The sequence below is a fragment of the Danio rerio genome, chromosome 5 (assembly GCF_049306965.1).
Source record: "Danio rerio strain Tuebingen ecotype United States chromosome 5, GRCz12tu, whole genome shotgun sequence".
In the NCBI taxonomy this organism is placed as follows: Eukaryota; Metazoa; Chordata; class Actinopteri; order Cypriniformes; family Danionidae; genus Danio; species Danio rerio.
Genome location: NC_133180.1, coordinates 23,497,700 through 23,521,282, shown reverse-complemented (window position 1 = coordinate 23,521,282; position 23,583 = coordinate 23,497,700). Strand labels below are relative to the sequence as shown.

At 34.9% G+C, this 23,583-nt stretch overlaps 1 protein-coding gene across 10 annotated transcripts in view; it reads right to left on the bottom strand.

Annotated features, from left to right (window-relative positions):
• Positions 1–23,583, bottom strand: part of npas2 (neuronal PAS domain protein 2) — a 119,398-nt gene that overhangs the window by 17,785 nt on the left and 78,030 nt on the right. For all 10 annotated transcript variants that reach the window (XM_005165120.6, XM_073949927.1, XM_073949933.1 and 7 more), the window contains 9 exon segments: positions 22,083–22,237; positions 19,802–19,893; positions 17,539–17,628; positions 15,119–15,242; positions 12,011–12,124; positions 10,300–10,418; positions 10,102–10,184; positions 2,466–2,572; positions 2,107–2,254 (listed from right to left, as the gene is read on the bottom strand). In XM_005165120.6, the coding sequence (XP_005165177.1) occupies positions 2,107–2,254; positions 2,466–2,572; positions 10,102–10,184; positions 10,300–10,418; positions 12,011–12,124; positions 15,119–15,242; positions 17,539–17,628; positions 19,802–19,893; positions 22,083–22,237 (1,032 nt within the window).

Genomic DNA, 23,583 nt, shown 5'->3' with positions numbered 1-23,583 from the left:
TTTATTTTTTAAGTTATAAACAAGCGTTTGAGAGCAGATGCAAGCTACAAATATGTTAATTAGAAAAAAAAATATTTAAATATGTTTCGCTGCCTTTAGCTAAGGTTGCTAAAGTTACTTAAATGATAAAACTAAAATACCTTTTATTACTAAGGGGACAAATAAAAGTCAAAAATGTACTTAAAAATATTTTCCATTTTCACTTTGTTAAATGAAAATATTTTTCATTCATTTTATAAGTATTTTCTATTTACCATTATATATTTTATATAAAATTAATAGAAAATAGACATCTTAAAACTAAAAGTAATACATTTTACAAAAAATACATAAATAAATTGAAAAAATATAAAGTAAATTTTTAATAAAATAAAAACTAATTCAAAATGTTTCATTTCAGCTAGTTACCATGAACACATTTTCTATTTTAACTAAATAAACTAAAATAAAAAGTATAAACATATTTAGATCTAAAAACAAAAATGCTTAACATTAAAATAAAATGTTAAAGATAGAAAAAACAAACATAAATCTAAAATAAAACTAATTCAAAATGACAAATGTTTTTTTGCTAGTTGCCATGGAAACATTTCTCAGTGTGTGTGTGTGTGTGTGTCTGTGTATATCGCACGCTCGTTAATGCAAATTTTTAATTAGCCAATTACATGACAGCAACTCAATGGCCAGACTGGTTCCAGCTGATAGAAAGGCAACAGTAACTCAAATAACCACTCGTTACAACTGTGGTATGCAAAAGAACATCTCTAAATGCACGACACGTCCAACCTTGAAGCGGATGGGCTACAGCAGCAGTAGACCACACTGTGTGCCACTCCTGTCAGCTAAGAACAGAAAACAGAGGCTGTAATTCGCACAGGCTCACCAAAATTGGACAATAGAAGATTGGAAAAACATTGCCTGGTCTGATGAGTCTCGATGTCTGCTGCAACTTTTGAAGGGTCAGAATATGTTGTCAACAACATGAAAATATGGATCCATCCTGCCTTGTATTAACGAATCAGACTGGTGGTGGTGGTGTAATGGTGTGGGAGATAATTTCTTGGCACACTTTGGGCCCATTAGTACCAAGTACCAGTTGTGTCAACGCCACAGTCTACCCGAGTATTGTTGCTGACCATGTCCATCCCTTTATGACCACAGTGTACACATCTTCCAATGGCTACTTCCAGCAGGATAATGCGCCATGTCATACAGCGCTAAAAATCTTAGACTGGTTTCTTGAACGTGACGATGAGTTCCCTGTACTCAAATGGCCTCCACAGTCACCAGATCTCAATCCAAGAGCACCTTTTGGATGTGGTGGAAAAAGCCTCTAAACACCATTGTTAAGATTTATTTAATGTCAGGTTTAATGTTATTGATTATTGCATTTACTTGACGGATATCATTCTTTAATTTTCCTTCTGCTTTTTCATTGGTTTTCCACAGCGGAATGAATCGCCACTTACTTGATAGATTTATACATTTTTTTAAATTTAGGTGGTTTGTGTAATGTGTTTTATGTTTGGTAAAATAATTTCTAATGGCATCTTTAGTGATTTTCAACTGATTACACAGTCTTGTCCCGATAGGTGGATTTAGAGGTTTTTGCAAAAAAAGCAGATGTGGATTTAGCTGGTTTTGACGCAAAAGAAAATGTACTTTGTTAAAAACTAAAGAATTGTCTACAGTGACATTTATGAAAATTATAAAAAAAGTTATTTTATTTACAAGCTAATAACCTTTTCATTATCTATGAAATGAAACATCTGAACCTAATTATATGAGCCTGATAGAAAATGCTTATTCACAAGAAAAGAGGTCTGATGGATTTAGAGGGCTTTGCATCTGATCTCTTCATATATATATATATATATATATATATATATATATATATATATATATATATATATATATATATATATATATATATATATATATGTATATATATTAAAGCAAAGATGAAATTAACTCTAATTCAAATTACTGTGCGAAGCAAAGCGTTTTTGTTTATATGCTTATAAATAAGTGCAAGTACTTTCCAGTGTGCTTGCCATGCCCACACTTTCCATACACACATATAAATGCCGCTAGTGTTTGTTTTACCTGACCACGCTGTGTGTGCAGACGATGAACTCAGGTTTGGAGTTCCACTGGTGGTACGTGATGTAATAGTGCGTCTGCAGCCAGATCCACTGCTGTCCTTTAGTCAGGAACCGATAGTAACAAGACTTTCCTTTCCCACACTGCATCACTGCAATACACACAAACGCATGCACACAAACACACAAGATCAGCACTCTCTACAAAAGGCTTGAGAGCTTCTTACAAGGTCTTTCATCTTTCCTGGCGGGGCCATTTTCAGCTCCTCTGTGATTCGCACAAACAGGAGAAAATTTCCAAGACAGTACATTGACCTAGTTTGAGAACGAAGAGAGAGCGAGAGCAGCAGAGATAACACTCACATTGTTTATGACATTGAGCAATCAGCTCCAGGTCGTCCACATGGTAGTAATCATAACCCGAGGTCCCCAAAACCTCAAACGGCAGGTACCCAATGATAGGAGAGGCCCTGTAAACACACACACACACACACAGTTATTACATACTCTCTGTACGCATTAAAAACATGCACAAAACGGTAGGGCAACTGTGGAATTTCTGATTTGAAAAAAAAAATCTGCAGATTGTTATGGAACAATTTTGAGAGTAGAGGGGCTGAGAAATAAACACCCAAAATAAATATAAATTATTAAAAGTTTACAATCCAAATCAAATTTGAAACGCTTTGATTGGTAAACAATGCAACAGTAGGTTTCTCATATAACACATCCAATTGTATCACACATAAATCATCTAAACATTTGCATATTCAACAATATTTCAAAAACTAATATAAAAATCTAATAAATATGCATGTATGTATGTACAGACAGCAAGACAGGGGCGTAATAGAAGGGGTGTAACTTGTAGTGGAGGTGTAACTTAAAGATATGGAGACATACATGTCTCAAGACTATATTGTCGGCAAGATGGCGCTGTACCCATCAGTTATTAACATCTACACCTACTCCACACCTAAACCCAACCATCACAGTTATTAACGTCTATACCTACCACAGACCTAAACCCAATCATCAAAGTTATTAACATCTATACTTACCACAACCCTAAACCCAATCATCAGTTATTAATGTCTATACCAACCACAACCCAAAACCCAATGATCACAGTTATTAACATCTATACTGTACCAACCCCAACCCTAAACCCAACCATCACAGTTATTAACGTCTATACCTACCCCAACCCTATGAGTTTCATGGTGGAGTTGCTAAATTCTAAAATATAATAATATATCAAATGAATTGGTTGTAGATAAGTTTGGAGAAATCTCATGAAAACATTTGCTAAAAATGTTCTCTGCTAAGTATTTCCACTATCTTGCCAACAACATCACGTTGTGACATCTCGTTTGGTTAAATGGGATCTCGATAACTGCAAGTTATGCCTCTAACTTGCAACAAGTTTTGCCCCTTCATGTTACGCCCCTCTCTTGCAGTCTGCAGACAGATACACTTGGAGTATCCGGAGAGTTTTCTTTTGATTTCTGAAAATCAGTAAGCCCCACCCACCCCTCAAAGGCAAATGAGCCAATGGCAGTTGAATATCAGTTGCATAGGAACCGGAACTCAGACAATAATCATTGAAAGATTTTGGTTTGATTTTGTTTTTGAAACAAAAATAGCTTTACCATGTGCCTCGAATACTTGTAACATTGATTTCATGTATCAGGAGAGGATAGGTAATAGATTTTTTTTTAAATGTCACCTAAATATTTAGAGGCTTTAGGTGTGTCAAAGAAACACTGCTATTAACTCTGCTAATGTCACCTAAAGTCATGTAGTAACCAGCTCTGCCTCGGGTTAGTTAAAAAAAAAGCCCTATTGTTAGCTTTCTCCTGGTAACAATAGCTAACGCAAAGCAAAACTAGCAAAGGGAGTTAAATGCCAATTGATTTCTATTCACAGTGTCGTTCATGAACAGTGTTGATGCTGTAATGTCATCTGTGATCGTGATGGCGTGATGTGTTTTTTCTAGTTTGAATCTCTCGCTTCCAAATTCCTCAGTGTACAGTTAAAGTAAGAATTATTAGCCCACATCTGATTTTTTTTCCTTTTTAAAATATTTCCCAAATTATATTTAACAGGGCAAGGAAATTTTCACAGTATGTCTGAGAATATTTTTTCTTCTGGAAAAAGTTTTATTTGTTTTATTTCGGCTAGACTAAAGGCAGTTTACATTTTTTTAAAAACCATTTCAGGGACAAAATTATTAGTCCCTTAAAGCCATATTTTTTTTCCGACTGTCTACAGAAAACTGTCTACAAACTAAGGTAATACAATGACTCACCTAATTACCCTAACCTGCCTAGTTAACCTAACTAACCTAGTTAAGCCTATAAATAACACTTAAGGTGGTATAGAAAAACAGTCTATTCTAGTAATACAGGATAGTTTAAAATTTTATTCCAGCTCTTCCAAGCTAAATAATGTTTTTTTTTTTTTTTGGATGGTGACTTTTATTTTGAAGTTTACAAAAGTACATAAATCTAACATCAAACTAACTCATGAAGTTAATATATGTCTTACGAAGTGGATCGATGAGTGTTTGTAACAGAAATACTTTAAGACAGTGGTCTCAATTCCAGGAGGGCCGCAGCTCTGCATAGTTTAACTTTAACCACCTCCAACTCACAGCTTGTTAATAGTCTCTAATAGTTTTGAACACCTTGATTAGTTGGATCAGTTGTGTTTGATTAGGGTTGGAACAAGACCGTGCAGAGCTGTGGCTCTCCAGGAATTGAGTTTGAGACCTATGCTTTAAAATTATAAACACCACTTCTGGCGATGTGTGATTACTGATTTGCACAACGTATGCTTGATTCATTCGTATCGGAAGCTCTGGAAATACGTGAACCACTTACCACACAGTTTGTTTACAACAGAAGATGACAACAAACAGGAAAAATAGTTAGCTTAGTGTTACTGTATAATATTACCCAGTATATTACTCTTACAATGCCACATGCATGTCTCAATTGTGTGTCATGCATCATCCGTCCTAAAATGTTTTTGTTACAAATGTTTTTGTTAACCTGTCGGCGGTGTCTGGGTTAGTTAAATGATTAATTCACACAGTTTTGCAAGCTTCAAAATAAAAATCACTATCCAACACCATTATACAGCATATAAGAGAAGGATAATATTTAAAACTACTTCGAATGTGAACACCTGACAAAAAAAGAAAAAGAAAAAATCATATACACAGAGAATGGCGTGAGGGTGATTTTTGGGTGAAGTATTGCTTTAAGCTTGTTATTCACCATATTTATTTTCAAATCTTTTATATATTACTCCAAGCAATATTTAATACATTAATGCTCCTTGATGAGAGCTGGTCCTTCTGTGTCAAAAATATATCAAAACATTTTGGGACAAGGTGACAGCTGTCATTGCAAGACAATTAGCAATGTTTATTTGTCAGAGTTAGCAACAGTTACTAAGGGGGTGGGGCTTACAGATTAGCCAATTGGCCCAAATTGCAAAGTGAAAAATGTTACATGTCTTTTACACCCGTTCAAACAGCTGTGCTCTTCCTCCTGAGGCTGAAGGAATGAACCATGGGGGCTCAGATTAGCCTAAAGTCTGGTATGTGTTTGTGTTTGTAAAAGGAGAGGCGCGTAAGTATAAGTGTGAAGCGTCTGTGAGATTTGATTGCCTTTAATGCTCAACTAGCATTAAATAAAAAATACGGTAAAAGTTTTGCAATTTAATAATGACTGTTTGTTTGAACACATTTCAAGATGCAGTTTATTCCTGTGATGCAAAGCTAAATTTGTTTCATTGCTCATTACTGTCATTAGTACTCTAGGCTTCAGAAAATCCTTAACACGGTCCTTCAGAAATCAATCAAATATGATGACTTGAAGCACAACAAACATTTATTATTACTATCAATGTTTGAAGCAGTTGTGCTGATTAGTATTTTTGTGGAAACTGTCAGAATTTTTAAATAAATCCAAGAGTGAACAATTTTTAAATGAAATTTTTGGTAACACTTCAGTTTAGGTCACAATTCACTGTTTTAATAAACCATTAACTTACACTCTTTGCTTAATATACTTACTCTAAACTACTAACTATAAACTACTAATTAGCTATTTATTAATAGTTAGTAAGGTACAAGGTTTATAAGGTAAGGTTCAGGTTTATATTCTGGGTAGGATTAGGAATGCAGAATAAGATCATACTTTCTAACTACTACTGAAAAGTTAATATCTTAACAATAGGCAGGTAATAAGCCAGTAGTTTGAATTGTGACCTAAAGTAAAGTGTTACTAAATTCTTTACTAACAAGACTAACTTCTGCAGTTTTAAGCTACTATTTAGAACATCAAGTAGCCAATATAAAAATACATAGTTGACTAATAAATGACAAATCTCAAAAGAATTTCCATTGTAAAAAAAAAAATAAAAAATTCAACAAACCACATAAAAATATCCTAAACATGATTAGCCAACTATGCTTGCAACTTCTATTACCAAAAAACTCAGTGATTCAGTGTTTCCCAGATTTATCACTCCAAAAAAAAAAAAACATTTGTAAACAGCATTAAAAAGTATAGATCGTGAACTTTACTAAACGTAAACAAATAATCTAACCAGCGAACGGTACAATCTATACAAACAGGTTTCATTCTGCATGTGTTAGTTTGTTACAAGATTTACAATGGTTTTTTTTTTTTTTTTAAGTGGGAGCATGTGCTCTAGTATCACCACAGAAATATATTTATATATTGTTATTTACATCTGTCACCTTACGTTATGTTGATATCAAGCATTTTAATTAGCAGATGTTCACACTGCACACCTGCATGACACTTCAGAACAAAGTCGTGACTATCTTGAAATTTTCTGCAACAATGTATTAAACTATTAACCCCCATTCACATCAAGCATGATAGCTGTTAATATAACAATAAATATGTCCACACTGACAAAAGATAATTAAAATATATATTCTTATAATCTTAGAAAAAAACAGTTCATACTTTTCATTACCCCCTCGTAACCAGCAGATGTCCTGAGTGTGCAACTAGCACATCTGACCAATGAACTTTTTCCCAATCCAATTAAATGAGTTTAGCAATCAAATTAGTCAGTGTAGTGGATTAAAAACAGCTAACTATTTTCCCTAGCATTTCCGATGGAGAAAACACAAAGATGCTGAAATGAGCACAGGATACCTGAGGTACTTTTATTTTTATTCTTCAGTTTGCTAGCCTGCCATGCATAACTTCCATGTATTTTTATTGTACTTCCCCATGGTATGATCAATTGTATTCTATAGTCATTATCATTAAATAATATTTGTAAAGAGGGTGGAAAACTTAAGCAGTGCTTCGCCACAGTGTTGTTCATAGCTTAAAATTGCACAAGCACACTATATTTGAATGGATTCTGGCTGGCAACCTTTTGATGTTAATTGGCGGAGAAAAAAATACCACTAATATTGTTTCTCTATATCTTTATCATTACACTTGTGGTCTGATCTCTGTTGTTGTTTTACATTTAGAATATAAAACGCACATCTTTAGATCTTTATCTTTATAGTCATTGTGTTTCCCGTGTTTGGGCTTTAAAGGTGCTGTAGGTACAGTAAGTTTTTGACTCTTCTAAAGCATAAAAATATCATAATATGTTTGCAGATATTTAAAAAACATGCAAAGTGAACATTCTTGTTTATCTGACAAACAATGCTAAAGTTAGTTAGTCTGCTTTGAAAATGTACATTACATGCTTGAACGTCTGTCTTTTTTTTGGTTCTTTTAACCCGCCTACAGTCAGTTAAACCAATTATATTTCAGCACGACGGGTTGCCTTGGTGGAAAACAGCGTATGATTCATTCAGTCAAGAAAGCTCTTCAAGTCTGCAACCGAAATGCAACCTCTGGTGGACAGTAGGAGACTCAGAATGGAGTCGCAGATTCAGAGATCCACATGAGGTTATTAAATAGCAAATAATATAAATATTATAAACATAAACATTAGGTGAGCAGGTTACATTGTAACCCTGTGTCCTTACAATAAGCTATGTGACTAGATTTGCAGTGATGAGCAATTTCGCTGTTTGCACCAGACCCAACATGACAGACATTTAAATACAGCCCTTTAGAAGCACAGAATAGTGCGCCTACTGCACTCAACGAAATGGTAAGGTTTATAATCTTATTAACACATATCAACTTTAATTAACTTTAACTATTATTAAATTTACATGATGTGTGTTGGCTTGCACACATATGTCCTAAAGTTACATTTCAAATGGTTTATTTTATTTTCAAGATCTGAGGTAAAGCACTGTATCTGCTGCTGCTTTCAGTAGTATAGCAATAAATGTCATGTAAAATGCCATTCAAACTCACATTATTAGCATTTAACAGGGAATAAAGGACACAAGGTGTACCTCGAGGTGACCCTTGCTGTTTAGCTGCAAGAAATAGAAGTTGTTTCTAAAATACACATTTTAAGTGTTGGTTAGGACAAAAACGCTCCTTTTAATATGGAAAATATTCATTCTATCGCGAGCCATTGCTTTTGTTTAGAACACGATTTAAATCAGCCTTTAGGCTCGACAGTCAGGTACACAGCTCTTGGTGTCAATCAATCTGGAAACCTGAGCTTACATGTGTTTTGACACAGGCCGTGCAATACCTACTTCAACCACTGGGTGTCAAACTTACATTAGAGGTCTGCATTTCTGCGGCTGTCCCGAAATAAATTTCCCAATAAAGTGTGGGAGCGGTCGGTAACGGGTTTAATTTGGGACGGGAGCAGGCCGTCTAGCAATATCACTCCCGACTCCCGAGCGAGCACGCGTATGTATGTGTGTATATGTAATAGCGCGATGCTGTATTTAGCTTGTTTGTTGCTGTGTGTGTATGTGTGTGTGTGCGCACGCGTGAATGAAGAGAGAGAGAGCTTTGCCTGTGTGTGTGCTTGATGCTAATGTGTGTGTGTATGTGTGTGTTAGTGCGCGCGCGCGAATGAGAGAGAGAGAGAGAGAGAGAGAGAGCTTTGTCTGTGTGTGTGTGCTTGGTGCTTATGTGTGTGTGTGTGTGTGTTTATACAGACAGCTTGTTATAGCCTGGTATATAGCAGGTTGGTTTTCGGTTTTGTTCTCCCCCCTGCTCTTTAGCGGGATCGGGCGCGGCGGGTAGAAAACAAGGCGGGTCGGGCAGCGGGACAACAAATGCTGAATGTAAGCGGGAGCAGTCGGGTTCGGGCTAAAACCTGGCGGGTGCGGGATTCAAAATTTAGTCCTGCGCAGATCTCTAACTTACATATTGCACCTTTAATCGTTCATTAATAAGTCAATGTTAATATTGGGGAAATTCACCGAAGATTAAAAACGTTTTATTGGATGCATTTCTAGTTCAAAAAATGGTCTCAAAGCAAGGTATGTTTGTTAATCTCGGTCGGATGATTATCTTAAGCAAATTACAATTGTAGGCAGGACCGTCTGTCAAACTGACTGAAAATGCAAGGAGTGTTTGGAAAATGACAATATTTTTGTTGCTCCAGAAATGAAATATTTTCCCCTTTAGAGAGAGAGAGAGAGCATTTGACGAGACAGCCCGAATGTCCAATTATAGCTCTGTAGGGAACAGGACATCAAGTACTTACACACACACACACACACACATGGTTATGTAACTCTCAGGGGGTCAGGAAGGCCTCCTGAGTAAATTGTCTCCATCTAAAAATTTATGAATGGCCACACAGCCGAATAAAAACATCACATTAAAATAGAGTGTGCAAAGTGATTCAAAGCACATGCAGAACTGATGACACCCCTAGCCATGCGTGGGACAGCGGAAAGCCTGAATGTGCAAATGTAAGTGGGTCAGCGGCTGATGAATGAATCAAAAGCATGACATAATCAGGAAGAGCCTCTGATCGAATGAACCAAAGGAGCTTCGTGCAGAATCATAACAGCAGAGGAGTCGTTTGCATAATGGAGCAGCATTTGACTCACCTGTGATCTAAGAAGAGAAATTTCCATTCCAGACTGTGTCTTGATGTGAATTCATCACACACATCCTCCACGTTGCAAAGATCCTTTAATAAACACATGCACATACACAGAATAAGGCTGCGTGTTCTTTGAAGTTATGGTGAAAGTGAGCAGTGTGTGTGATATTGATTTTGTGTGTATGTGAATGAGTGTGTATACCTTGAGGAACTGAGGGGTTGCGAGTCTGACTGTGGCCACGAGGCAGACCTGCTCCTCTATTGAGGACTGCAGCGTGCGAGGAAACGCCAGATCATAACCATTACATGAAGACAGAGGCACTGGAACACACACAAAAACAACACATTCTGTTTAAAGGAAAACACCCACAGTGGACAGATAAATATTAACCCTTGGGTGATGTTGGGGATGTTTTCATCCACTTGGGGTGATTTTAAGTCTTAATTTAGCCACATCTTACTCTGTATTTCAGCAAATGAAATTATTTTTTGGTGACAAATTGTATTTGGACACAATTTTTGGGAAAATGCTTTGGAACTTGAAACTCAACAATAAGCTATGGGCAAATTTACCACCATTTGTTATGTTCATGCCTGTTTTTGCCCAATTGACTTCAATTATAATTACTTTGTTTGCAAACTAAAGCCATGACACCATATGATCATGCATTCTTTATCGTTGGCGGTTTTCCCTGTTGGACATAGGATGCAACGATTAATGATTTCACTATTAATTGTGCTTTAATTCGTCTTGGTTATTAAATCATTGTCAGCAAAACAGCTGCAACTAAACAATATTCTTGTGCGCATATTGGGAATGACGTGCTCATGCTTTCCAGGCACACCTAGTTGAAAAAATGCTGCGAGTCACGTGACAAGGACTGGCTGATCGGCTTCATACTTTGTATGGAATATACACATTTGCTAAAAATGAAAATACCAAACAAGTTCATAATATAGTTAATAACAAGTTGACAAGTTAACAAGTGCATAATATAGACGTGCTTTTCAGACAGGTTTAGCAGCCTTTGACTATGTTTGTTCTCTTTAAAATGAAATACTTAGCTAATATGATGCTTAGATTTTCATTAGACAAATACTATTCTTTATTTATTCTTATTTTAATTAATTTATTTATTCATTGTTCTGTTATTTATTCAAATATGAGTTTTCATATGATTTTCTAAACTAGTAGTGTTTTGAAATTAATGAATGCATTAATCGTGATAATAGTGAAACCATGATTATTCATCAGACTATAATCGTACAACCAAAATCTATAATGGTTGCATCCCTAGTTGAGAAGAGATAAAATTTGTAATTTTTACTGTTGATCACCAGTTTGAGTGAAAATGTATACAGTATATATAAACTCAAAAACTAAAATTTACTTTTATGAAATAAACTTTTAACAATTTTACAAAACACATTTAAAAAATCTAAAAATGTCTTAAAAAATAAATATATAGGTATTGACTTTAATCTGCTTAAATTATGTTAGCGTATAATAAACTTTTTATACTACTTTTAAAAAACTTAAATGAATGCAAGTCTAACCCTATAAATGACTCATAAATGTTTTTTCTTTTCATAGTTTTGAATGTTTCTTGTTCATTTTAGTTACAAGATTCCTCTCATTCGCAACTTCTATATTAGTAAAGACATCACCTCACAATGACATTCTACATGCAAATCAGGGGACAGACCAATAATTCCAACATAGGCAAATGCTTCCTCCTCATTAAATTTCTTCCTCAAGCAAATGCATAGGAAACGACAAAATGCATGCTCACTACAAATGCTTATCGAATCTTAAACAGATCTAGAGTACATCTATACATCCTTTGTTAGCATTTTGGTTTGTGCTGAATGAGACACGGATGTTGATGCAAAAATAAAAAATAAAAACCCACCATTATTATGAAACTTGAAATCTCCAACAAATTTGACATATTCGTACGTAGGCGGTTCTTTCGGGTCAATGTTTCCCCTCGCTATATGACAGCAGAACTCGACGTGTGTCTCATCTGAAAGAAAACAGAGTGCACATGGAGAGAGTTAGCTGCTAATAAAACAGCAATTCAGATTGTCTGGTGAACACAGCAAGTTGACGTTTTAAACTGAAGACTGTAAGTTGTACCTCTTTGTCACCATCTGTTTGAAACCTGCAATTAAAGTCAAATGAAGAATGTTTGCATGGCTTGAGTCGCATGTTTAGAAGAGTGTGCGTGGTTGTCAGTGACTGTGCTGCTGTATATACTGTACTTCACAATCACAGAGTCTACATCTTAAAGTTTGACCCAAATTATGGCTGGTCGATTAATTAAAGGCAATTTTCATGCGCATTTTTGTCAGTAAAGCAGGTTCTAGTAAATCTCCAGCATGTGCTATCACGTAGCCAAAATGCTTTTCACGTTTTTATGTAGTTTGTTGATAAGCGACACAAAAATCAGTTTGAAAAGTTCTATTTAATCTGATGATAATAACATTGAGATAGTTATGCAATAATGACTGCTGTTTGTGTATCTTCTCAATGAATCATGGTTTTTGCTTCCATGACAAGATGTGCATTACAATCGCTAGTTTGCTAAATCATGATTCTGATGGCCGAGAACTCAAATGGGGTTGAATGTTAAGAAAACACATGCAAACAAAAAAAAAAATTTCAAATTGGCAAAACATCTTCATCAATGTGAACAGTGAACGCAAATTCTCACAATACATGCAAACATAGAAACATGCTACAAATACTGCAACCCACAACGAAAATGTGTCAAGGGACCCCTAAAAAGTGACAAATCTGTCTGTTTCCTGTTTAAAGTTAGTTATGATGTTGGATATCTGAGCGTATGTCTGTGCGTTTAATTAAAACCGAATCGCAATTTGAAACATTGCGATTACCCAAGCATGGAGTCTGCGATATGAAATGTATGTGAATTATTAAATTTCCCCCAACCAGAGTGAATGCGTGACTGCCATTTCTGTATGATAGTCTTACTAGATAATTGAGTGTGCACATTTTCGTTCTACCCAATCAGTATTGCGCAGCCGAACTATGCGTAAAGCCCGCAATAAATAAATACAAACAACTGGCGATGATGGCATTAATGACGAATTAATGACGATTTAATATAAAACAAAAACAGGACATTGATAATATGGGAATATTTTGGTCTCAAAGTCACAGACACCAAACAAAAACAAGTAATTGAAAAAAATACAACAACCAGCACCTAAAAAAAGCACCCCAGGTGGCTATATAAAGAGTGTCTTGCTAAAAAGTCAGTGGAAAGTATTGCCAGTGAAACTCAATCTAGTAGTGAGCAACACTTTTACCAGCTAATATCATCTGAACAAGTCGCATGTCTGCCACTTTTTTTAACCAACTAAATAAAATAACTAAGGGTGTTCTCATACTAGGCTATCCGAACCGTGCCCAGGCGCGTTTGACCCCCATTTCCCGGAATGTTTGACAAGTGTGAGTACTCCGAATCAGGCCCAGGTGCGGTTCAGTTATTCAGCTGTAGCCCAGTTGTGCCAGAGCACGGTCCTGTTGGGATTTGCCATGGTACATTTGTAGCGTGAGTGCAAAGCGTGCCTGAGTGTAAAACTGAAGACGTGATGTCACTTTTAAGGCACTGCTTCATATGGATTTATTAATCATTCTAACTTTCAAATAATGCAAACTGTCATAGTTTATTAAAGATACAAACCCTTGGCTGTATGTCAGCTGCATCTTCAGCAAATCTCCTAATACCTGCAGCTCATTGAATTTCATGAATATTTATGAGCGCCAAAAGTGTTGGATCTGTTCAGCAAAGATTTGACTGTGTGTCACTGCATTTTAAAAGACTTAAAATAATATGAAACAATATCACTTAAGCAATCTTCATTGTACGGAGCGAGAGCGCTTCTCTTCTGTTAAACTGAACAGTCGCATCATCGTGGACGTAAGCATGCTCAGGCTCGGAAGGCAAAGAATGCAGTGTGAGTGCAGGCCGAGGGGAGAGGAAAGAAGGGACAATTGCGCCTGGGTTAGATTTAAGACAACTGTGCCTAGTGTGAGTACACCCTAAATAACGGTTGAAGGCTCATATCACAAAAATGCTAATTATTTTTGTTATGCTTTACTCTAAAGCTGTTCATCTTAACATCATCATTACACAATTATGTGTATTTAGTGTGTATTAGCACTACTTGTAGATTTAAATTTCTCTACAGTCTAATCTTTAATGGTCTCACCATTTGAATTTCATATAAAAAGAAACCAAAAGAATAATTATCAAGACTATAAATGACCTGTAACCTGCAGCTCCACACATAGCCTCATTTAGCCTACTAGCCGCGAGTCCTTCTGTATGTATACAATTGTGACCTAATGATGAAAGGTGGCAAGCTCATATTTCCAGCGAAAACCTACCAGTAGCACTCAAATGAGAAACCTTTATTACAGGCTTGCTATTGTAATTCAGGGTTAAAGTGAGGACATGTTTTTGAACACTGACTGGTTATATACTAGTTTAAAAATGAGTTTTGAATAATTTTAAACCAAAAAGGTTACACACTACAGCTTTAATGGTCTGCTATGGCTGTGGCCTCAGTGTGACTTTCATGATTCTGAAGTGCAATAGTGAGCCATGCAGCAGAAAGTGTGTCCTTATGTGTACATATTGTGTTTGTGTGTTTGCATGTGGTTGTGTTTGACCAGTGAAGTAGGTGCTTGTTGTGATTGACTGAGATCAATAAGTCAGCTCTGTCCATTTTATTTCAACCAGTATATCCCAGTATTAGTGTGTGTGTGTGTTTCAGGGATTGAGGTCAGGGTAAGAGCTGTATGTGGGATTATTAGAGTGTGGTAACAGATAATCTGTGTTACACAGCACACACGGAGCCTCTATAATTAGCCTGGAGTGTAATCATAGAGCACAACACAGCCGACTAATAAAACGACATATTCTTTTTTAGTGTGTGTGTGTGTGTGTGTTTGTGCATGTGTGTGTGTTTATGCGCAGTTTACTCACTGCTGTTGAGCAGGTCTACAGTAGAAGACTCAGTCAGAAGCATGTGTGAAGACAGGAGTTTATACACATCTGCGTGCTCTCGCTCTGGCAGGAAGTTCAGGATGTTCTGGTCCACCATATCTGACTAAGACACAGCAATGTATATGACAAAGTTACTCTCTTTCAGACTACACTGGACTACACTGGACTTTCAGGACTACACTGTGCAATACATTTCCCACAATACATAGCACTTACAGTATAGATATAACCACAATCACAAAAATGAAATTACAATTGTTTAGTAGATAAATATCACTATTATAATTATTATTATGAATTATTATTATTTATTAATATTATAGTTGTTATTATATTATAAATTATATTATATTACATATTTATAATATATATTAAACATTTTTAATATTGCAGATGTCATTATAATGGTTAATATTATTACCATTATCAGTAGTTTTTAAGTATTATTATTATTATTATTATTATTATTATTAATGTTATCATTTGTAATTATTAAAGAAGTCTTTTTACTTTTAATAATGTTGATGTTATCATAATGATAACTATTACTATCGATAGTTTTAAGTATTATTATTATTATTACTATTATTATTATTATTGTTATAATAGAAGTCTATATTTATTTTAATATTGTTGATGTCATCATAATGGTTAATATTATTACCATTATCAGTAGTTTTAAGTATTATTATTATTGTTAGCATTAATGTTATTATTATTATTATTATTAATATTATTATTATTATTGTTATCATATAAGTCTTTATGTACTTTAATATTGTTGATGTCATCATAATGGTTAATATTATTATTATTATCAGTAGTTTTAAGTATTATTATTATTATTATTATTATTATTATTATTAACGTTATTGTTATTATTAACGTTATTATTTTTTATTATTATTAAGATTATTATTATTATAACTGTTATTATATTAGAAGTCTTTATTTATTTTAATATTGTTGTCGTCATTATAATGTTTAATATTACCATTATCAGTAGTTTTATGTATTATTATAATTAATATTATTAACATAAATATTTATTATTTTGTTATCATTGAAAGCTTTATTTATTTTAATATTGTTTATGTTACCATAATAGTTAATATTATTACCAATATCAGTAGTTTTAAATATTATTATTATTATTATTATTAACGTTATTATTTTTGTTATCATTGAAGTCTTTATTTATTTTAATATTGTTGATGTTACCATAATAGTTTATATTATTACCAATATCAGTCATTTGAATTTATTATTATTTATTATTATTTTAATTTTATTAATTTAATTATTTATTATCATTTTAATTTATTTTAATTTATTATTATTATTATTATTATTATTATTATTATTATCTGTTAGTCATACAACATCCTAAAATCCCAAAAAATCCTACTCTGGTTTTATTTTTCAAACAATGGCTGAATTAATGAATTTATGCCTTTTTATGATGAATCACTCCTTGTATCTTTAATCAGTAAATAACGAGTAAATAAGTAAAATACAAAAGTAATCAACTATAATGTAATAAAGCTCTAGATAAACACAAACACAAAAATGTGAAGCAAAAACAAACAATGAAAGCATTAATAATTTAAAACATAAATACTACACAAAGCTAATAATATATAAATAGAACGATAACCAATTCTAAAATAGCACGGTTACTGGGACTGGTTCCCGTTTAATCAGCATGCCGCTGAAATCATAAGAGTATTAGCACAATCTCAGTACATCCATAATGGCCACACATGACCTTCGGTGGCACCTGAGCTCAGCTTGTTCTGTTACTCAATAACAAAGGCCTGTTAAGCCTTCAGGTTTCTTTAGGGCAAAGGTCATGAAGGGTTTGACACCAAGAAAAGGAACCATTAGTGTTATCAAACCGCATTTGTGACCCACACATAGCAGGAACTGATCTAATGTCAAAGTCTAAAGTTTGGAAGGCAAATCCCATTAGACTGTCAGTATGCCATCACAGGTTGAATGGATTCTAATGCATTTCCAAGTTAAGAGTAGTGGTTCAAGTAATTATTATTTTCCCCTCTGTAATAACTGCCAAGAAGCTTCCACTTCAGCTTTGAGGATCTCAGAAAAAAAACATCTCCAAGCATAATATTATGATTTTCAGATACTGTACAAACATGATTCAAAATAAGAGAAAAAATAAACATGAAGCATTTCCTGGGGACGCTTCTCAACATCCTACAGAAAGCCTGCTGTGTGGGCGGTGTTTTCTATGTTGAGAAAGATGACGGTTATATTAATAATAACATGAGTTTGCTAGACGATCATAATAGTGAAGGTCATTTTATGAAATATGATGCATTATATCAAGTTTACTTTATTCAGTCGAGCTGAATTTATTGCATTGGAGTCTCACTTACCGGCAGATGGCCAATGAGAGACGAGACGCTGTCAGATACATATATGATGTTCCCATCTGTGGTAAGAGCTATTAGAAAACCATCCAACGCCTGCCATAAACACACAAAATGATGTCATGAATGAGCAGAAATTCTCATACAAATTGATGTTATCAAGTTCAGGCAAAAAAAAAAAAAAACTCTTAAGGTGAAACATTTAGACTTTAAACTTAAAGGAACACTCCACTTCTTTTAAAAAAATAACATTTAATTTAATTTAATTAATAGGCTTATTTTACCCCTCCCCACAAGTTAAACAGTATATTTTACCATTTCAGAATCCATTCAGCTGATCTCCAGGTCTGATGGGAGCATTTTTAGCTTAGCTTAGCATACATTTTTAAATCAAATTTGACCGTTAGCATCTTGCTCAAAAGTTCCTATTTTTCTATCAAAAGCTTAACCGTTCTGTAGTTATAATACACTGATGACACTGTTCCTGCTCACTGTTATTAAAGTCCCTTTAAGATAGGTCATTTCTTTTGGTGGCCAAATTTGAAACGCTGGGGAAACATCAAATTCTCAAAAACTGTTTGCCAAGCTTACCCTTACCATTACATTATATATTTAAAATCACCGATAAAATTAATCGACAACTGAGTTTAATTTCTAAACATTCGAATCAAACAAAATGGGAAGTTTTTTAGGTTGCCTGAGCTTATGTGCATGCGCACTCGAAAGAAAGAGATCACGACACCAACCTCGTTTATGGCTATTCTACACATTATCATTCTCTAAATAATGATGGTCTGATTGCGATGCTCTTTTTAAGTAATTCACAACTTGGTCTTGTTGGTGAATCTCCTCCAGAAATGACAGCGACTCTTTGTTTACTAGTTTGTGGGTATTTTAGTAGTTGCTGTCATGTGACATGCATTTGACAGGACGGACTGCACCTCGCATTCATTTTATGACGATTACCAAACCAAAAAACCTTTATGTTTCAAGCTTTATTTGGATATATTTCTTACGTCTGTGAAGCAAGTGTTCGCCATGATTCCAGTGCGTTTGTTGACCACCAAACTGTCATAAAAGCACACATCTGGTCTGAGCTTCTCCCTCAGAGAAACGATGATTGGCTTCTGTACTAGTATATGCAGAGCTTCATTTGCCATATTAACCGTTACACTTTACCCTATTCAAAACTCTACAAATGACATGTCTTGTGTATTGAACAGTCTTTGCCGTTATTAAAAGGGTCAGTTTATCCACATGACAATACCCGAGTACTACTTTAGTTTTTCTTTCTATATATTTTATTTAACTCTCAGAATCTCAGTAGTCATTGATTTGCACCATATTTTCAGCTGTTAAGCACATTTTCTTAAATACACTACTGAATTATAAATGTTACCTACATCTTGGATGGCTTGAGGGCAAGTAAATTAACAGCATTTAGTATCTCTTTAAAAAATAGCTCACACAAAAACTCTGTCATTACTCAGTGAGTCACTGAGCTAAACTTTATATCATGTTTGTGTTACCCCACACATAGAAACATTCATTTAAATCAATTTGCAAGATAACTCATTCATATTGAAGTTCAGCATACCGGTCATGGAAAACCCAGGCAGCTGCAGAATGTTGTCTATCAGGCTCTTGAGGTTACACAGTTGTTGTTGTTTTTTCTCCACTGTTGTTTTTATGTAACAAGAAGTAACTGAAGGATTCCCCAAGCCATAACATCTTCCCACATCACTGCTGCTAAAAGGCTGAATCATCAGAGTTGCACCTTTGACAGTCTGAGACTGGGAACTGAGAAGAGCCAGAGGTTGTTTTTGAAAGGAAGTGTTCATGTGTGAATGTTTCCTTAATACTGGAAACTCACAGGACAATTCAGAAAAATGCCCCATAAAAAGCTCAACTTCCGGGTTTCAGGCTACAGGAATGCAGTTCACAGACTGACTATATATTAATATCCTGTATTTCTGCATCATAAAGCATATTCATATCCTCTATTGTTCTTTTTCTACATAATTTTAAGTATATTCGCATCTTGTATTTCTGCTTCTTGGTTAAAGTTAAATGTGTATGACTCTATTTTTTTGTAATGTGCTTTTCTTTCAAGCATGCTACACAGATGAGCCTGAAGCTGTGCTATAGGACATCTCATAGCCTCGCAAATACATGTGTTGACATTAAGTGTATCTTACCGTTTTCTCACAAGGCTACAAAAAAACTGAGGCTTTATGAGGCAGATATAAGGCATAGAAGATTGCTTTACCTCCAGCATTAACTGGGTGAACTCCTCGTTGCTGAGGAAAGAAGGCTTCCAGTCCTGCCGGACCTCACAAGACTCTGTTTGTGCCGTGATCTCTGGAAAACATCAAACAGCAGGAAAACATTTCGGAATGCTGTGAGAACCTGATTGTGGAATTCGGAGAAAGGCATTGCATGGCTGAAAATGGACAGAAATGGAAATCAAGCACTGTGGAAGTGTGAGACTGGTGGAAGTTGAAAATGGCACTGTTTGTAGGAGCTGTGAAATGTGCTGCCAGCAAACGTTCTGCCGACGGCCTGACAGCTGTGCCCTGGATTCAGACAGGAAATGGAAGCGGGCCCATCGGAGAGCGGCTCCTGGCACACAGAGGTGTTGGTAGTGACACTCCCTGGAGAAATCGCAGGAGTTGGCTCCTCCCACCGAATGCAAAATATTATTCGGTTCTAAAATTAATAAGAGGGTAAATAAAATCTAAATCCATTTTTTGGCAGTAATAGCATGACGTCGCTGATGTGAGACGGCCCAATCAAATCAACTCCAACTGTCTAAACAAAACGTCTGTGACTTGCCTGTCTTCTAATGAGGTTTACTTCTCTACTTCTCTGGAAAAACAAGTTAATCTGAATGCCGAAAGGTGTTTCTACTCCAGAATTCCAAGAGACCACACATATGCAGAATATTCCTTGCATGCACAAACATGAGGAACAGAATCATGATTCCCGTCTTCGTGTTTTTTGTGCCAGTGAGAAATGAAAACCAACTCTTCTTGTGTTAGACGTTATGAGTGACATATAGACTTGGGTTTGTTGGTTACTTTTTCAATTTTATTAGCAAGTATGTATGGAATGAAGCTATCATATAATACATCGAAAACACATCAACCTGAAAATTCATTCAAATTGGCAAGTTAAACGATAAGCATGTGTGATACTGGGAAAGTTTGGGATGTTTAATATTGCAATAATTATATTTCTTGTGCTATAACATTTCCCTAGAGAAATGCAATGTTTATTTAGAAATTTAATGATCATCCTGATTTTAAATTAATCTAATTAAGACAAAAAAACTGGTGTAAACATAAGACTTTAAAAGGGGCACTCCAATTTTTATTTCATTTGTTTCATTATTTGTTTAATTTTTAAACTCCTCCTAGAGTTAAATCTTTCATGCGTACGATCACACCGGTGTGATCAGCCTTGGCTGGTCTCTGAAGTGTACAATCACACTGGTGTGATTACAACGTCCAGAGCACACGTCATCAACTGCTAAAATTCAAATCTCACAAATCTTGTGATCGGAAGTTAACGAGAAGTATTTATATTATTTATTAAATTAAGCAAAATTGTGTTATACTGACGTGAGTATCTTCAGCTGTATCCCATCTAGACTTTACCCTCTCCTGCAGAGTAGTGAAGCCTAGATGATATACAGCTGAGGATACTCACGTTAATATAGCATAAATTTTGTGACGCTGTACAACAATTAATGTTTTTACATTACCATGAATGTTGAGGTAGTGAAAGATTAATAAACTGATGCATAATTTAATAAATAACATAAATACTTCCCTTTAAGTTCCGATGACAGCTGTATTTCTTCTAGCAACAACGGCATCACCCATTACCCATCATATAACAAATAATGCAATTTATTAAGCTGTTTAAAAGACAAAATATATGTTCTCTCACATATTTTAGAATCAGAGTATTAGAAATTTCACAATATAATAACATTTGTAGAAAAATTTACAGAAAAGGACAAAAAGAAACAAAATACTATATATACATAGATCATTGGGGCTGGTGGGTCACGTGATAAACTTAGCCATGGGAAATTTAGAATGCAATGCATTCTAAGTAATGGTCATAAAAAAACTCACGCAGGAGGATCACCTGGAGTATTTACTGTACAACTCACATGTGAAAGGGTTAAACAGTAGAGTTGTACCATATTTAATCCATTCAGCCGGGTTTGATAGGAGCACTTTTAGCTTAGCTTAGCATACATCATTGAATTGGATTAGACCATTAGCATCCACATAATAATCCAGGAACTTTGATGTTTAAAATTTTGAAAAACAACCTATGTTTGCTACACACTAATGCTTGACACAAATTCTTCTCTGTGATTGCATATACTATTATTGCGATACCGACATTTTTTAAAACATTGTTCAGCTCTATTATAAATAGACACCAATATAGATTCTATAATTGTCATCAACAAAGAATATTTAGATACAAGAAAACTGAATGATTTGAAATGATATGATTTCCTCCCTGACCTTTCTGTTTTTGCAGGAAGTCGATGGTCCTCTGCAGGATGGTGGATTTGTCCATCTTGCGGGGGTGACCTTGACCCTGCAGCATTGTACACAGCTCCTTAATGAGAACATTGAACTGGTCTCGCCTCTTCTTCTCCGATTTGTTCCGGGACGCCCTGCATAAAAAAGAGGGATGGACAGAAATAAATGATTACCTTGATGAATTTATTAGATATTGAAATTGTGTATGCCTGTAGGAACTGGTTTTCATTTGAAAACTACTATTTAAAAATTACAACTACACAAAAATGCTCAATGTAAATGGAACAAAAGTAACAATTTATTCATAATTTAAAGGGCACCTGTTTTAGTCCTTTATCAAGATTTAAAAAAAGACTTTTTTGTCTCCAGAATGTGTTTCAACTAAAGTTTCAGCCCAAAACACTTTTCAGATTATTTATTATACCTTTCGGAATATTGGAATTTTCAGCTCTGCACACAATGTAGCTGTTTTTTTGTTGCCTGTGCCTTTAATGCAAATGAGCTAGTTCTCCCTGCCCACCATTCCCACGTGCCTGTCAGAGCCACAGAGATCGCTTCCTATGGCTCTGATGTGTGTCTCCATCTCCTGCTGCGTCAGATAAACAGCACAGTGACAGACATGAAGGAACCAGCTCTAACATAACATTTGTGAGGAAATACTACAAAAAGAACTTTCCCAATGATTATTTGATGTATTTATTGTGGAGTTAATTCAAGCCTTTCTGCAACGACGAGTCACACACAGTGATTACATTTACATTATTCAAGGTATTTGCTTTAATCTGAATAAGACAATAAAATGATTAAGGTGTTTACACGAGTTGCTTTTTAAATGTTACATTCATGATTCTGTTTTACATGTTATAGCACATAATTCGATTGACGTCATTGTGTCATTACCTGATTACCTCCAGAGTTTCATGTAATTTCAGGTGTTTCATTTTTACTTCCTCGACTTTAATTCCAGTTTGGCACTTTCACTTTCATTGAGGTACATTTCATGAATGCCTACCAAGAGAAACGAGATATTGGATGCAAGGAACTGCTGAAAGAGTGTTGTTTTAATAGAATTTGATTAAAAAAAAAACCTTCGCATTTTGCGAGTGTCTGTGGTCCTTCTCTGACTCAATAAGTGCAGAGAATAGTGTCAAACAGCCGTGCGTCTATGGATTATCCTGTCGCAAAACGCAGTGAAACGTCCTACATGACGGTAATAGTTTGATTGCGGTGTTTACATGTCTGTACTGCACTTCAATAATGCGACTAATATCGGCATACTCCAAATGTCTAATTCTATTTCAATTTAGTTTGATTATGACCTTAATCAGATTAAATTAATAAAAAATTGATGTTTACATGGTACACTCTTAATCAGAGTATTGTCTTAATCGTATTAAAATTGGATTATAGGTGTCCATGTAAACGTATTCACTGTCGTTACAATGTTCACACACACATATACACAGCATGCGTTTTTAAC